General features: G+C 37.5%; 1 protein-coding gene across 1 annotated transcript; it reads right to left on the reverse strand.

The window, feature by feature from the left end:
- Positions 1-13,866: 13,866 nt before the first annotated feature.
- On the reverse strand, positions 13,867-17,017 carry LOC115424104 (excitatory amino acid transporter 2-like). The gene is made up of 2 exons (XM_030141207.1): positions 16,880-17,017; positions 13,867-14,041 (listed from the first exon to the last, which is right to left on the reverse strand). The coding sequence occupies exons 1-2, from the start codon at positions 17,011-17,013 to the stop codon at positions 13,867-13,869; spliced, it is 309 nt and encodes a 102-aa protein (XP_029997067.1). The 5' UTR covers positions 17,014-17,017.
- Positions 17,018-17,433: the final 416 nt, after the last annotated feature.

Raw genomic sequence — 17,433 nt, forward strand, 5'->3', positions numbered from 1 at the left:
TAAAATACACAGAAACGAAATATTGTACTCAGGTCCCCGACTGTCAGCAGTATTTAGTAAAAATAGTATAAGTTACTGATAAAATAATAAAAATAATAAATACTGATATAAAAAAGAGAGCAATAACAATAACGATAACACCCCCCCTAAAAATTACTTATAATAACTAAAAAGATTATTTATAAAGTGCACAGCAGTAAAGTGCCAATTTAAAAGTGCATTCTGGGCATTCTCAATTTCATTGTAACTCCTTGTGCAATGACAATAAAGAATATTCTATTCTAATAAGATGAACAAACTGAAAAAATCAGTGTAATTTTAACAATATTCAGCCTCAGTTTATCATTTGCACATGTTCATTAGAACTCACAGATCACAGTGGATCTACAAACACACAAAACATTTAATAACAGGCAGAATAATGTCAATATTGTACTTACTTCTCTTAAGACATTTCAGGTTGTTCATATTTGTTCAGGTTATTCACATTTTTTGCAAAATTATATTTTATTTTAGTGTAAACACATGAAAATATTTACATTTATAAAGAGAAAAATTAGGAGTTGTCATTATTTCTATGTTATTATGATAGTGTTTACTGGTCTGACCCACTTGAGATTGAATTGTTCTGAATGTGGAACCTGAACTAAAAGGATTGTTTATATCTTATTGTAATTTTTGCATTTCACACATTCATCCAAAGGGCCGGACTGGACCCTTTGGTGGGCCGGATTTGGCCCCCAGGCCGCATGTTTGACACCTGTGTTTCAGAGGAAACATGTTCTTATCTGACTAAAATATCTGTCAAGTGAATTTAAAGGTTAAAACTACTGGAGGATACACATCTTTTTTACAGTTACAACGTGTTTTAGAATGAAAACAGTGGGGAAAAAAAAGTATGAAATCATTCAAAACATATTCTAAACTTCCCAGAACACTTCAAATATTCTATTTGTCTGTCTTAGTTCAATGCTTTTTTGTCAGCATTGCAGCTAACAGGACTCTATTTCCTGAGTATTGTCTGAATTGTGCTCCAGTTATTTTATACAGACAGAGGGTTTGGAAGTAATTAACAAAAGTAAAGACATGTGGAGGAATTTATGATGACATTCAGCATGAAATCTTCTTGCCCTGCACCGTGCAGTACATATTATTTTAACCCATTCCTGCAAAGTTAGCTATAGACAAATAGCAATTAAGTAATCGAGCAGGGTTTCATTATGGTGACAGTTTGATATTTGATTGACTTCTTTACACTTGGATGTGATGAAAAGCCAAAAGGGCCCTTTACAGATACAGAAAATTCATAATGGACAGACAACAAAGTGGATTAATAGTTATGACAAATATAATGTTTTTTTTTTCTTTTGATGCGATTAACCCATAAAGACCCAAACATCCACTGTCCACCAAAACCATCTACTGATCTAAACTGGTGATCCATTCATCCTATTGATACATGTAAATAACTGGTGTAAATGTAGTTTATCATCTTTTCATGGTCATCAGATATGATCCATTTGGGCATTCAGAGGCTCTGTAGTTACCATGGAAACACCGTCATCTTCTACAACATTGATTCACCTGTAAAACCCATGGAGTTGGATCAGTGACAGTGGATGGAGACACTGGGTTTATGTTCAGTTAATGGTATATTTTTATTTGAAAAGTCACTTTTTCAGTAGTTTTCTCTGTTTTTAATATAATAAGCCTGAACTTTAATCTGAGCTTTTACGTACATCTACATCACAGGTGTTAAACATGTGGTCCAGGGGCCAAATCTGGCCCACCAAAGGGTCCAGTCCGGCCCCTGGGATGAATTTGTGAAATGCAAAAATTACACTAAGATATTAACAATTATTTTAGTTCAGGTTCTACATTCAGACCAATTCAATCTCATAATAACCTATAAATACTCACAACTCCAAATTTTTCTCTTTGTAAATGTAAATGTTTTCATGTATTTACACTAAAACAAAGTATAATCTTGCAAAAAAAAAAAAAAATCTGAATATCCTCAACAAATATGAACAACCTGAAATGTCTTAAGAGAAGTCAGTACAATTTTAATAATATTCCACCTGTTATTAAATGTTTTGTGTGTTTGTAGATCCACTGTACATGTGGAAATGATACTAAATGCATGAACTGAAGCAGAATATTGTTAAAATTACACTTATTATTTCAGTTTGTTCATGTTATTCACATTGTTTGAAAGGATAGTTTGTAGATGTAAACCTTTTAATAATGTTATTGTACTGTTTTCAGTCTAAAACATAGAGAAAAGTTTGGAGTTGACATTATTTATATATTTTTATGTTTTTATTTCACTGGTCCGGCCCATTTTAGATCAAATTTAGCTGAATGTGGAACTGAACTAAAATGAGTTTGACACCATTGATCTACATGATCAGTGAATTAAATTTAGGAAAATACATGATTTTCATTGAAAAAACACAAAATACAGAAGATAATATTACAATAAATGGTGATAAATCACTTAAAAAATGTTAAATATAGACAAAAAAATATTTTGGAACTGCCACAAAAGTCACACTGGGTCCTTATGGGTTAAAGATTCCACTGTAAGTGATATAAACTGTGAGAAAAGAGTTCATTTTCTAAACCTGAAGGAGAGTGTTTGCTACTGGAAAAAATTTGGGCAGTGTGTTACCTTAAAAAAGGCATGCTTGGAGATAGGATGTGCTTTATTTTTGTACTGAATGTGTGGATGTAGTGTGTCCTGCAGAACAGATGTATGTGTATATATACACTTTATGTCTTACTATAATCCTAACAATAATGATAATAAAGCTCATGTTTTATCACCTCATGTCAGTGCCTTGAATTCCTTCCACATGTCGTGTCCTGTGCAGTGGCTCAGAAGATGACCTTTTTAGAAGTATCTCCCAGTATGCATTACAGAGGGGTAAGGGGGGGCAGCAGATGCATTATGGATCTCAGGTTCTTTTGGTTCTCGACATGAACAGTGTGTGGATCACACTGGGTTACAAAAAAATGTTTTTTGCAAGTTGTCCAGGTTTTTTCAACTGAATTCGGAACATTTTGCACCGCTAGATCCAAAAATGACATCTGTTTTTCTCAGTCAGGTCAGGTTTTTTTGCTAATTTGATTTGGAAAAATTTGATTTTCTCACAAAATTGATGACATTTTTGTGACTTTATCAGTTGATTTTTTTATATAGTTCTCACCCAAACAGGTTTAAAGAGAAAAAAATCATTTTCTAACAGGATTCCTGTTAGGTACAATGGTGTATTCACCGCAGATGTAGCAGAATACGTCAGGCTTATTTTTGCAAGATCTTCTAGTCGAAGCCACTTCATTCACCTGTAATATTAAAAAAACATTAATCATAAATTGGCATAAGTAAAATCTTCAGAACTCGTTTATTGCAAGAAATATGAAAGGATTTTGTATCATATGATGTGAAAATGCCCATAAATGTAAGCAAAAATGTTAAAAAGCCAATATGTAGCATAGTTCAGAAAGTTGACCTGATTGAGCAAAATGAATGTGATTTTTGGATTCAGCACCAAAATGATCCTAAATCAGCTCAAAAACTGAAACAATAAATTTGTTGTTGACCAGTGTAATCTTTGACTGGCTGCACTCTGTGATCCTGCCTCTAGATGTCAGACTGTGTTTAAAACATCACTGACATCTGTCTCAGTCCTGCTGCCAGTGGGTTTGATTTACAGTAATATGACTTAAAAGGCTTCAGAATATCTAAACATAATGTCTTCCTTCTTGAAACAATCATTTCATTCGTACCATATGATCCAGATGAGTTAGGTTTTGTTATTTTCATTCCTTATCATCCAACAAAAGACATGATTTCATTTCTTGGGCAAAGAGAAGGGAGACCTGTGAATATCTGAAAGGATAATACATTCTAATACACACTGTGACTTAGATTAATATAGTCTAACTACATCATTTCATTTCATTTATTACCCCCGCCAGGAGGTATTGTGATCACTTTGTGTTACGCCCCGGCCTAGGGGTTTACCAGGGCGAATATAATATTGCTCACTTTTGTCCCCTCCCAGCTCCCAAGCACACACGTCAGTCAAAAGAATAAAAATTCACAAGATGTATTTTTCTCAGCAACTAAAGGAGGGTTAGGGGAGGGTGCGGCTAAAACAACAAACAAAATATCTTCTTCTGAGTTCAAACTAAATCACCTAATCCAAAAGAAATTCAAGAAATAAAATACAGAAAACTTACCTAACTTCCTAACCCAAAAAACAGGAGAAAAGGTCCAAATAAAAGAGCCCACCTTCCCTACCAGAAAAAGGGTCACATTTACAAAAAAACTCTATTTACAACTATATACAAAATACAAACGTCACACTCGAACACACGACTGACGATCACACACAGGAACACACACAGGAACTGGAGGACCAGGGCCATTTTTAAAGGGGCCGGGCAATCATGCTCCACCAATCAGCTTCCTGTAACACAAACAGACACAAAAAGGCCACAGCACACCTACAGGACGGGGGGAGAACACACACACACTGAACAGAAAACACACACTATATTTCCAACAGTATTCCCTCTCCTGCTTTGACTCTCATATGAATTTCAGGTCCATCCCATTCCTAGTCTATGGGTTCAGTCTGACGTGGCTCCACCCTTTGCAGCTCTAACAGCTTCAACTCTTCTGGGAAGGCTGTCCACAAGGTTTAGGAGTGTGTTCAGGGAATTTTGGACCGTTCTTCTAGAAGCACATTTGTGAGGTCCCACACTGATGTTGGACAGAAGGCCTGGCTCTCAGTCTGCGCTCTAATTCATCCAAAGGTGTTCTATGGGGTTGAGGTCAGGACTGTGTGCAGGCCAGTCCAGTTCATCCACACCAGACTCTGTCCTCCATGTCCAAATGGACCTTGCTTTGTGCACTGGTGCACAGTCATGTTGGAGAGGAAGGGGCCCGGCTCCAAACTGTTCCCACAAAGTTGGGAGCATGGAAGTGTCCAACATGTCTTGTTCTGCTGAAGCATTCCCAGTTCCTTTCACTGGAACTAAGGGGCCCAGCCCAGCTCCTGAAAACAACCCCACACCATAACCCCCCCTCCACCAAACTTTACACTTGGCACAATGCGCTCCCACAAGTATCATTCTCCTGGCGACCGCCAAACCCAGACCCGTCCATCAGATTGCCAGATGGAGAAGTGCGATTGGTCAGTCCAGAGAAGGCTCCTCCCCTGCTCTACAGTCCAGTGGCGGCGTGCTTTACACCACTGCATCCACCGCTGTGCATTGCACTTGCTGATGTATGGCTTGGATGCAGCTGCTCGGCCACGGAAACCCATTCCATGAAGCTCTGTGCGCACTGTTCTGGAGCTAATCTGAAGGACACATGAAGTTTGGAGGTCTGTACCATTGACTCTGCAGAAAGTTGTCCACCTCTTCGCACTCTGCGCCTCAGCATCCGCTGACCCCGCTCCGTCAGTTTCCGTGGCCTACCACTGCGTGGCTGAGTCGCTGTCGTTCCCAAACACTTCCACTTTCTTATAATCCAGCTGACAGCTGACCTGTGGAATATTTAGGAGCCAGGAAAGTTCACCACTGGATTTGTGTCACAGGTGGCATCCTATCACAGTTCCACGCTGGAATTCACTGAGCTCCTGAGAGCGACCCGTCCTGTCACAAATGTTTGTAAAAGCAGTCTGCATGCCTAGGGCTGGATTTAATACACCTGTGGACATGGAAGGGACTGGAACAGCTGAGTCTGGTTATTGGGATAGAGGAGACAAGACTTTTGGCAATATAGTATACATATATATATATATATATATATATATATATATATATATATATACACATATATATATATATATATATATATAATATATATATATATATATATATATATATATATATATATATACACACACACACACACATACATATATAAGCCATACAAAAATAAGCCTGACGTATTCTGCTCCATCTGCGGTGAATACACCATTGTACCTAACAGGAATCCTGTTAGAAAATGAGGTTTTTTCTCTTAAACCTATTTGGGTGAGAACTATATAAAAATCAACTGATAAAGTCACAAAAATGTAATCAATTTTGTGAGAAGATCAAATTTTTCCAAATCAAATTAACAAAAAACCTGACCTGACTGAGAAAACAGATGTCATTTTTGGATTCAGCGGTGCAAAATGGTCCTGATTCAGTTGAAAAAACCGAGACAACTTACAAAAAACCTTTTTTTTGTAAACCCAGTGTTGTCATCATCATGTTATCATGTGTCAACCTTTATTGCTTTAGAAGACACGGCGTGTTGAAACTGAGCTGAAGTAAAGAAAACAGAGAAGGTTTGGGAGCAGATGATGGTCCTCAAACCCCCCCCCACTCATTACACACTAACTCTGGCTTCTGTGATTAAATTCCTGACCCCCGTCGCCTCAGATGGTGTGATATCCCATGTCATGTGTTGGCGGGACGGCTCTCATGCTACTGACCAGATTAGTGCTTCAATCCACAGGCGGCGGCAGCAGCGACGTGGACTCAGTGACCACAGAAGTGAACTTTTCATTTTTCAGCTGAACCTAAACACATCACATTATTTTTTATTTCATTCCCGCTTCACTTGAATGTCACTTTTCCCCTTCGTCCCTTAACGCTTTCCTCTACGATGCGCCCAAAGCTAACATCAGCCTCGCTTGCAATTACCCACAATGCCCTTATGCTGTCTGGGAAGAATGAAAGGGATTGACGTCTTTCTGGCCATCTGCCGCCATCCCATCCCATCCCTCTCCCATCCCTCACTCGCTCTGCCTTGCCCATCTCTAACTCTTCTTTGAGAGGATTAAATGTGACGGTATCAATGTGTGTCTTTGTCTCATCAATGTGGAAGTGCACATTTTGTTTGTGTGTCTGTTCCAACTTTTCCATCCAGTAATATCTTCGTCTGCAGGATTTTCTCTGTGCATCTTCAGGCACTGATGACTGACGTGTCTTCTTTTTCAGCGGCAAATCCTTCCACAGATGAGACAAGTTACTTAGCAGTAAAGAAGACACAAAAGAATAACTGTTTTTTAAATAAATATCTAATTTTTATTAAATACAATATACACAGACCTGGACCTGTAAATTTGAATTAAGTCAGTGGTTTCCAACCTTTTTTGGCTCGTGACTCCATTTTAATATCACTAATTTCTGACGACCCCCAGACATTCAAAACAGAGACTTTTTTTTTGTTGTTTTTTTGCTAAAATTAATTTGTTTTTGATCATGTAATAGTTTGTTACACTATGTTGCAAATAAATGTTAATTTTAGAGGACATTTAGTCTATATAATGTATATTATTGTGGACAGAGGCAGTAAATCCAGGTGTAGATTACTGCATAACCTGGATTTTTCTTGGTCAGGATATGTAAATTATCTGGAAATTTGAATTTGAGAATTTTTTTTTTTTTTTTGCTTGATTCAAGACTTTTTTGTTCAATTCAACATTCAAGATTTTTTTGCTTAATTCAAGTTGTTGTTTTTTGTTTTTTTTGTTTTTTTGCATAATTCAAGATTTATTTTTTTTTGCTTAATTCAAGCAAAAAAAAGAAAAAAAACCTACCAGTGGAACAAGTGAAAACTATCTTGGTAAGATTTCTTGAAACAAGATTTCCCAGATCTATTGTCTATGTTTGCAAATAAATGTTAATTTAGAGGACATTTAGTCTATATAATGTATATTATTGTAGACAGAGGCAGTAAATCCAGGTGTAGATTACTGCACAAAGGGAGAAGAATTTGATTTTTCCTTGGTCAGGATATGTAAATTATCTTGAAATTTGCATTTGAGAATTTTTTTTTTTTTTTTTTGCTTGATTCAAGACTTGTGTTGTTCAATTCAACATTTTTTTTTGCTTAATTCAGATTTTTTGCTATAATTCAAATTTTTTTTTTTTTTTTTGCATAATTCATGATTTTTTATTTTTTTTTTGCTTAATTCAAGCAAAAAAAAAAAAAAAAAAAAAAAAAAAATCTACCAGTGGAACAAGTGAAAATTATCTTGGTAAGATTTCTTGAAATCAGATTTTCCAGATCTATTGTCTAAAAATCAGTTCTTATATCTCACTGAAAAGGTTACTCTTAGGTGATTCTGTCTTATTTTAAGTGTGATGAGATATTGGACTAAAAATGAGGAAAAATACACTTGGTAAGATTTAGATTTTTCCAGTGTACAGTCAGTCCAGCTTGGATTTAAAAGGCTGACAATTAATACTGAACAACACAAGAACTGAAACTATGAATTATGAAAGAGCTGCAGCATCTGAAACTGACCACAGTGAACATCTGACACAGAAACAGAACCACAGTTCAGTTTCAGCTTCAGAGTTTGTCATGTTTTTTATGGATTGGGATTGTCTCTGTCAACTCACCACATATTTTCTATCAGTGATTTTTTTTTATTTTTTTTTAAATTTATTTAGTTATTTTAATTAATTACTAGAAATTTCAGGCGACCCCATCTGAATTCCAGGCGACTCCACACGGGGTCCCGACCCCAAGGTTGAAAAACACTGACTTAAGATTTCAAAGGGGGGGATGCAGTTGATGAACTAGAATTACAAATAGAAGGCAGTTCAGTGGGAGAGAGGATCTTGAAGATGCTGCTTACATAAATTAAGAACTGAAATATAACTATTAAATTTTAACAAAACAACTAACTTTCTGAGACAACCCTGTAACTCATCATTTCTGACACCAAACCACAACGAGAAAATACAAACCAGGTAAACTGCGTTAATGACAATATTAACAATGCGACTGTCAAGGAACAAATAGGTAATGTGCAAGTAGAGCATTAAGGAAGAATGTAAGAGATGAAAAAGAAGGAACGTCCTTATAAAAAAAATAAATACATTCAGTTCATTCATTCATACAGTTGGTTTTCATGAGGTTCTGTCATGTTTTAATTTTTTACATTTGAAAAATAAAAGAAAAACTAGGGATGAAAGAAAAGACTAACAACTTAAAGTTGTCCGTTAAAAGACTCATATTTTTTCCATCACCAAAGACAAATCTGAGGAAGTTCACTCATACAGGAGCAATTTACATTCAGATATACAGTGATAATCAGGACAATGATCAACTAAGGAGATGGGTTATTGTGTAAAACTAGGAAAACTCTCAATCTGAGCTCCTTCACAAAGCAGAACACAATTTGTGACCTGGGTTTAAAGGTTCAGTGAGTAAGATACTAAGGGAATTTAATTACATAATAAATGAAAGTTTAGAATTTTATTCAATAAGAATTGTTGTTAAACGTAGAGGGAATGAGTCACCTCAAACTCAGTGACCAGTTTGCAACACCATGTTCTAAAGTACACAACATATTTGTGCACTCATTATTAAAGTAGGTACAGAACATATTTCTTCTACTTCTTCTCTCATGGTGGCAGAATGGTGCATTATTACTTGCCACCTACTATGTACCAGAATTAAAATCACTAAACTAAAAGCTCTAAATAGATAAACCTAACACTGGCTCTAATAGGAATCTTTTGCGTATTTTACATCAGGGCTCTCAAACTCATTTTCTTTCACGTTCCACATTCAGCCTAATTTGATTTCAAGTGGGCTGGACCAGTAATAATAATAGCATAATAACCTATGAATTATGACAACGCCAAATTTGTGTCTTGTTGTAGTGCAAAAAAAAACCCCATTAAATTATGAAAACACTTACTTTTATAAACTATCCAAAAAAAAGGTGAATAACCTGAAAAAATGAAATTTAAATCAAAATACTTTTAAAAAAATACGTACAATTTTAACAATATTATCCCTGAACTTCTCATTTGTCCATGTGCGTTATGGATCAGATCTACAAGACACTAAACACTGAGGAACAGGAAGAAAAGAGTTCAAACTGGACTGAATTTTTCTTTAGACATTTCAGGTTGTTCATATTGTTCAGGTTATTCACATTTTATTGTTACAGTATAGTTTGTAAATGTAAATATTTCCATAATTAATGTTATTTTTTGCACTAAAACAAAGAAAAAAAATTGAAATTTGTATTATTATAGGCATAATGGAATATTATTTTTGTCACATCAAACCAGTAGTAAATCTGCAGTCATTCTTTTTTGTCGGTTCTTCTGCTGTTATTATTGGACTGTAGATCAGATTGGCCTGAACTAAAATGAGTTCCACAGCACTTTGCAAATTCATCCCAAGGACCGGATTGGAACCTTTGGCAGGACGCATTTGGCCCCCGGGACGCATGTTTGACACCCCTGATCTACATTTTTAGAGGCTGCGGTAATAGAGGGTTGGCTGCAGGCTACAACTTCAATCAATCAATAAAATTTTATTTATATAGTGTCAAATCATAACAAAAATTACCTTGTGGCACTTTACATTTTGTTAGCCTCATAGCTTAATTTCCTACACTCATTCACAAATGGACAGAAGTATTGGGAAACATTGAATTCAGGTGTTTCTTTTCTAACGTGGGCTACAAAACAGTGATAATAATAATAAATGTCAATAATATAGATTTATACAGTGATAAATATCAAATTGATTATGAATATTGAAGTTTATATCTCCAAATCAGCATGAACAGGACATCTTACAGCTGTAGACATGATGAGTCCCAATACTTTTGTCCATATAGTTCATAAACATCAATATTTTCTTGAAGTTTAGCCTGTTAAACCCTGACCATATTTTCAGGGGAAAAAACGCCCTAAACAGACAAACCCAAAGTAAATGAAGAATTCCTTCACAGTAATAAGGTCATATGGATGTTCTTGGTGTCTGTGGACATTTACAGACCTCACAGAATCTATTCCCATTGTCTAAAATATTGTATCTATTACTATACCTGAGTAAACTGGAACAAACTAAAAGAGAAATTAGAATTTTTTATCCTCGCCTGTTTTTTTTCCGGCTGGATTGATGGATCGATTGGATGATATGCATAAATTAATTGTTCGTGTTGGAGATTTTAATAGTGTATATTTCACCCCGCAAAGATTAAAAATCATGTTTGAACATTAAAGTTTGCACTAAAAATATACTTTTGATGTACTTTTATTAACATTAGGGTCTAAACTTTGAGCAAAAGTTGAAAAAAAACATCCATTGTCCTGATTTATTATATTTTTACAGTAGATGAATATTAATATAATTTTTTAGGCCCGAGATTTTTCTTCCTAAGCAGATGCGACGAAAGTAGATGGTTAAATGTAGTAGAAAAATTATTAGTCAGCATGAAAAATATTTGAGAAATTTAGAGGTAGAACATTTAAAATCATAGTCATGGATAAAAAAAAAAAAAAAAAATCAGTGTTGAGATAAATTCAGTAAAAACCATCCCTGAGACATTTTGGAATCAAAGATAACAATTTAAATCAAACTAACCAATGTAATGATATTTATCCCAATATAAAACTGTATTATATCAGTACTGTTTGGTATCCCAGACCCCTGTTAAAAAGAAACCCTTGAATTCACATGTCCCAATACTTTTGTCCATATGTGTATGAGTTAGGCAATTATATTACGAGGCTAACGATTTAGAGCTGTTTTAGACCAGACTGTTTATAAACCAATTCACAGACACCAACAGAATCCTCCCAGGAACCAACACTTGGTGACAGTGGTGAGGAAGAACTGCCTTTTACCGGCACAAACCTCCACACTTTGTGCTACAACATCTCCCATGCTGAACCTTTAAGGGCTTGGACTGGAATGTTACAGCGTTGCCATTGCGACATTTTAATAACTATGAATATTACGCTCATAGAACGCTTCACATATCCAACAGCGCTGTCGATCGAGAGCAGCAAATTCAATATACGTAAAATAAGCAGCAATGCAACCAGCCAGAAAATCCACTGTGGACCTCCACTGGAGTCTTGCTAAGCAGTGGAGTGGTACACTAGAGTGGGGGAAGCGCTCATAAAACAGAAACAAAACGACTGGGGAAACTTTTGTGTCAGATTTCAATCACGGCAGGTCACCGGGTCCGATGGCATGCCGCCGATCGTAAGCGGTGTCGTCACTCTCCTCTCCATCGCTTACTTCGCCTAAAACCTCTCTCTGTCCTCCTCCTCCTCTGTTTCACTCTCTCGCCTCAGACGCTCTCGTTCCCTGTCCCTCTCTCTGTAGGAACGAGGCAGTGTGGGAATCTGAGGCGGAAACGACACAAATATTACATCAGGATGACAAGTATCCTGATATAATAAATAAAAACATTTGCATTTGGACAAAAGGATCAGGTTTTTGTGAGAATGCATGTTTTTATATAGAACGAGTCACGAGTACCTGTCTTACATGTTCAATGTACAGGGGTTGGACAAAATAATGGAAACACCTTAAAAAATCAACAAAATAAATTTCATATGGTGTAGGTCCGCCTTTTGCGGCAATTACAGCCTCAATTCTCCGAGGTATTGATTCAAACAACTGTGAATTGTTTCCCAAGGAATTTTCAGCCATTCTTCAGTTAGAATACCCTCCAACTCTTTTAGAGACGATGGCGGTGGAAATCGACGTCTTACTTGAATCTCTAAAACTGACCATAAATGCTCAATAATGTTGAGGTCTGGGGACTGTGCCGGCCATACGAGATGCTCAACTTCATTAGAATGTTCCTCATGCCATTCTTTAACAATTCTAGCTGTATGGATTGGGGCATTATCATCTTGAGGTGAAGGTGTTTCCATTATTTTGTCCAACCCCTGTATGACTTGTTGTAACATCAAAGCAATCACCTAGACTGCAAAACAAACCTACCTACAGGTACAAATAAAGGAACCTGGAACCTTCAACCTTATAGAAGAAGTCATGATAATTTTATAATAGTGAGCAAATATTACTGATGGATTATGGGTAAACTAAACAGAGGAGTCTGACATGTCACTGTTTCTAAAAGAACATTTTTCTGGACTTTAACCCTTCCATGCATAGTGGTCACTCCAGTGGACAGTTCTTCTCCAGCTGTTCTATTGTATATTTATGGATTTTGTTGTTTTAGTTCCATATCAGTTAACACAGTGGACGCCTATGCATCATCCCAAACACTGTAATTCATACCATTACTGTAAATTTGCTGTTCTAGATAAACCTGATCTGCACGAACATGTTTGATTGTAAAAAAGAAAAAAAAAAAAAAAGCAAATTGTTATTAAACTGTAATTAACAGTTTTTTTTTTTTTTTTTTTGCATATAATTTCCATGCAGGTATTGTTGAAATGTGAGAAAACATCAAATTAGCAGCATTAAAAATGTTTTTATCTCATACTTTTCACACAGTATATCAGTAGATACATGTTTCTTTGCTTCTAAAATTAAATGCATGATTTTGTAACTCCATGTAAAATTGGTTCATAAAAAAAAAAAAATTCAATGACATTGGGTTTTTTTCATGCCTAAAGAGGAATAAATAGTTAGGAAAAAAAATCTTGATTAAGGTTCTCATAATTCATGCATGAAAGGGTTAAAAAAAAAAAAAGAAGGAGCCAAAAATTGAGAGTGCACCCACTTCTCCAGGGAACACTACACCATGGTTTAATATTGTCATTATTAAAACAACAGGCCTTTGGGACCCACCTGGTTATCGTGGCTGGGCAGGGCGCAGTAGCCCGGCTCCGTCCTGCGTAGGAGATGTGGTGAATGAGTACGGAAAGGTCGAGGAGAATGGGAACAGACGGAGCGAGGGAGGGAGAACGGATGGAGCGTGGGGACGGAGATCGGACGGAACGAGACGGGGAGTAAGTGATGGAGTGGGGCTGGGACGGAACGTGGCTGTGGTGGTTTAGTTTGGGAGGCCGAGGGAACGGGGGGCAGCTCGGGTGGTTTCAGGGGGTCCATCAGGTCCATTTCTGTGAGGATCGGTGGAGAGGAATGAAATCCAGCTCCTCTTCTGGTGGGTGCAGTTCCATTTCCGCCGCATCGAGTTCAGCGAGCTCCGCCTTTGACAAGTGATCCACGATGCCGGCACCGAATGAGTCGCCCACCACATTGATGGACGTGCGCATTCTGTCACTGAGTGGACAAACGGTATCAGTGGCTACTGAAATAACAGAGCTGCATGACAGGAGTACTTCTAACAAACCATTCTCAAGTGTTGTCCTGAAAAGGCTGAAGGAGAAACTTTGAAGCTCATGGTACGACCGGAGAAACTGACATTTTAGACGAACATTTTAGCAGGATACTGAAGGACAAGATGGTAGAGAATGCTGTTGGACTTAATGTCAGAACATACTGCAGTGTCTTACATATCATTAGCTTCATAGCATAATTACAGGGATGGGAATCGTTAAGAATTTAACGATTCCGATTCCATTATCGATATTGCTTATTAATCCGATTCCTTATCGATTGTCATTGGGTGAGGGAATAAAAGAGTACAAACAGGTGTGTTTACATAAACTGTCTTTTATATTTCCACCTGCACAGAAAATAGAACATATACAGTATGAACAAATAAGAACAGATGACGCTGGGCCCGTTTCGGGGGGGGGGGGTTTGGCTACAGTGAAAGTGAAACTACAGACTCTTTACTATTTCCTCTATTGCCACATTTCTACTGCGTGGAACCGGTTCGACTCGGCTCGGCTCGTCTCCCGTTGTTGTGCATCTCATTTCCTTTCCCTTCTTCCCTTCGGAAACTTCTATTTGAGGAGTTACGACGTTTTTTGCCCGCACCGGAACTGGAACCGGCCTGGCGTTCACTCTGCTGCTACAGTCACAAGCGCCGCTAAGTAGAGAATCAAATACGTGACATTCCTGTAAATGATTCACATGCTGTGGACAAATGTTTGAGCAGATTGGAGGGATTCCAGCCTTTAGAAGACATGGAAGCTCTGACAGTGTTCAACTGGACCTGGTGTGGTCTGTTTGACCTGGTGTGGTCTGTTTGGACCTGGTGTGGTCTGTTTGGACCTGGTGTGGTCTGTTTAGACCTGGTGTGGTCTGTTTGGACCTGGTGTGGTCTGTTTGACCTGGTGTGGTCTGTTTAGACCTGGTGTGGTCTGTTTGGACCTGGTGTGGTCTGTTTGACCTGGTGTGGGGTTGTGTGGACCTGGTGTGGTCTGTTTAGACCTGGTGTGGTCTGTTTGGACCTGGTGTGGTCTGTTTGGACCTGGTGTGGTCTGTTTAGACCTGGTGTGGTCTGTTTGGACCTGGTGTGGTCTGTTTAACCTGGTGTGGTCTGTTTAGACCTGTGTGGTCTGTTTGGACCTGGTGTGGTCTGTTTGGACCTGGTGTGGTCTGTTTGGACCTGTGGTCTGTTTGGACCTGGTGTGGTCTGTTTACCTGCTGTGGTCTGTTTGGACCTGGTGTGGTCTGTTTGGACCTGGTGTGGTCTGTTTAGACCTGGTGTGGTCTGTTTGACCTGGTGTGGTCTGTTTAGACCTGGTGTGGTCTGTTTGGACCTGGTGTGGTCTGTTTGACCGTTTCTGCCTCAACGCCATGTTGGCCACGTTCTGACCAAAACAATGCAGCATATGTGTGACATCATCGCGCATGCACAACGAAGGCGGAATCGATAAGCAGAATCGTTAAGCAGAATCGTTAAGCAGGCAGGCAAATGATTCCAAGGAGTCGAGCTACTGGGAACTGGTTCTCAAAAAGAACCGGTTCTTGATTCCCATCCCTTAATTACCTTAGTCATAATTTTGGCTGAATTGTGATATCTATATAAAATGAATCAGCAGTGTCAGGAGAGTAAAGTTACGCATATATTTGGCCAAAAATATTACTTGCAATTACGCTATGAGGCTAATGATATACTTTACACTAAAAATGGACTGATTTGACACATTTTTGGAATCTTTTTTCAGCTACATGAACCCTGACACCTCAAATATGTTGTCACAGAGATTTTCCTGAATGTTTTTGGAACATACTATTGTAATTAGGGATGTAACGATTACCGGTATAACGATAAATCCGCGGGAAAATTACAGTTTAAATTCTAATTATCATGAAAACCATGTTTGATTACTGCACTTTAGGGGAGAAAACACCTATGTAAAGATCTGTTTTTATGTCAAATATTTGAGTATAGTTTTAATTTATTACAATTTTAATTTTCTATACCTATATTTGGAACCAATATTCACTTTTAAAGTCTTTGAAAAGGTTCGTTAAGCATCTGTGTGTTATTTATGCAATAAATTATATACATTTTTCAAATCGGGTTTATATATTTTTTTTGTGTTTTTTGTCCTTTTATGTTTTTATAGTAGGTTAAAGTGAAAAAATAACAGACAGATGATATAGATGAAGTTGTGAAAAACAGATCCCAAACATGGGTATAGTAAACATTTGTTATATAGTATATAAAGGCAAAATCTAAAGGACTGAAAAACAGACAGAATAGACTCAGACCACTAAGAGAAAGTGCATTGTGCCTATTATTTTATTTGTTTTATTTTTTTGTTGCTTTTTTTTTTTTTCAAAATACAACTTGGTTAAATTATTTCAGTGTGTGTATGAGTCCTTTTTGAAAAATACCGTGATAATAATGGTAACCGTGACAATTTTGGTCACAATAACTGTGATATGGAATTTTCATATCGTTACATCCCTAATTGTAATATCTGGTGTTATTTGTATGTATCTGAGGTGGGGCCTGTTTTTTTTTTTTTTTTTTTTTTCAGGTAGTCTATTCTGTAAAGCTACTTAAGTCTTAGAAACGAGTTCCCACTATAAACTGTGACAGTAACTATGCTTTAACATTTAGTTCTCTGCTTGTTCTTTTGTACGTTTTCTTTTTGCACTGTCTTGTTTTTTTTTCTGTCATATATTTCATTATCGATTAAATGTGTCGTTAAGAGAAGAAAAAGCTGCTGAGCACTCCTCAGACACCTGACTCACAGCAGCCAGTCGACAGCGATGAGCAGACTGATGTCCTGGGTGGGTAGGCCGACAGCTGTCAGGATCAGCAGCATGGTCACCAGTCCAGCACTGGGAATACTGGCAGCGCCCACACTGGCCAAGGTGGCGGTCATACTGGGAAGAAGAAGACCGTGCAAACAATGATTCCAACGCTTCTCATTTAAGACATGATGAGAGATATACTTTATTTTCCACGGGTGGGGGGGTGGGGGATGTTCGTTGTAGGCAATAGTGCACGGGGGCTGCAACGCCAAACAGAGAACACAGTACAAACAATGCAGACACATAATAAAACTTACACATGGCATACTGAAACACAGGACAGGATACAGCAGCAGTAGATAATAAATAAAACTATCACACAATCCTAAATCCATACCAAAATATGGAACAACATCACAAAATTAAAGCCAGTGATTAAAAATATTAACAACTAGAAAAGCACTTGGAGAGCGCAGACCTCTGCCAAGGCAGGTCAGACCCCCCCCCCATCACCACCAAAATTTAATTATTTGTTCCTTGTGCCAGTATCA

This window comes from Sphaeramia orbicularis, chromosome 8, assembly GCF_902148855.1.
Source record: "Sphaeramia orbicularis chromosome 8, fSphaOr1.1, whole genome shotgun sequence".
Taxonomy (NCBI): Eukaryota; Metazoa; Chordata; class Actinopteri; order Kurtiformes; family Apogonidae; genus Sphaeramia; species Sphaeramia orbicularis.

Coding starts and splice junctions, on each gene's coding strand:
- LOC115424104 (XM_030141207.1), bottom strand. CDS start 17,013: ATGACCGCCACCTTGGCCAGTGTGGGCGCTGCCAGTATTCCCAGTGCT. Junction 14,042..16,879: donor ATCGCTGTCGACTGGCTGCT/GTGAGTCAGGTG, acceptor TTGTCCACTCAG/TGACAGAATGCGCACGTCCA.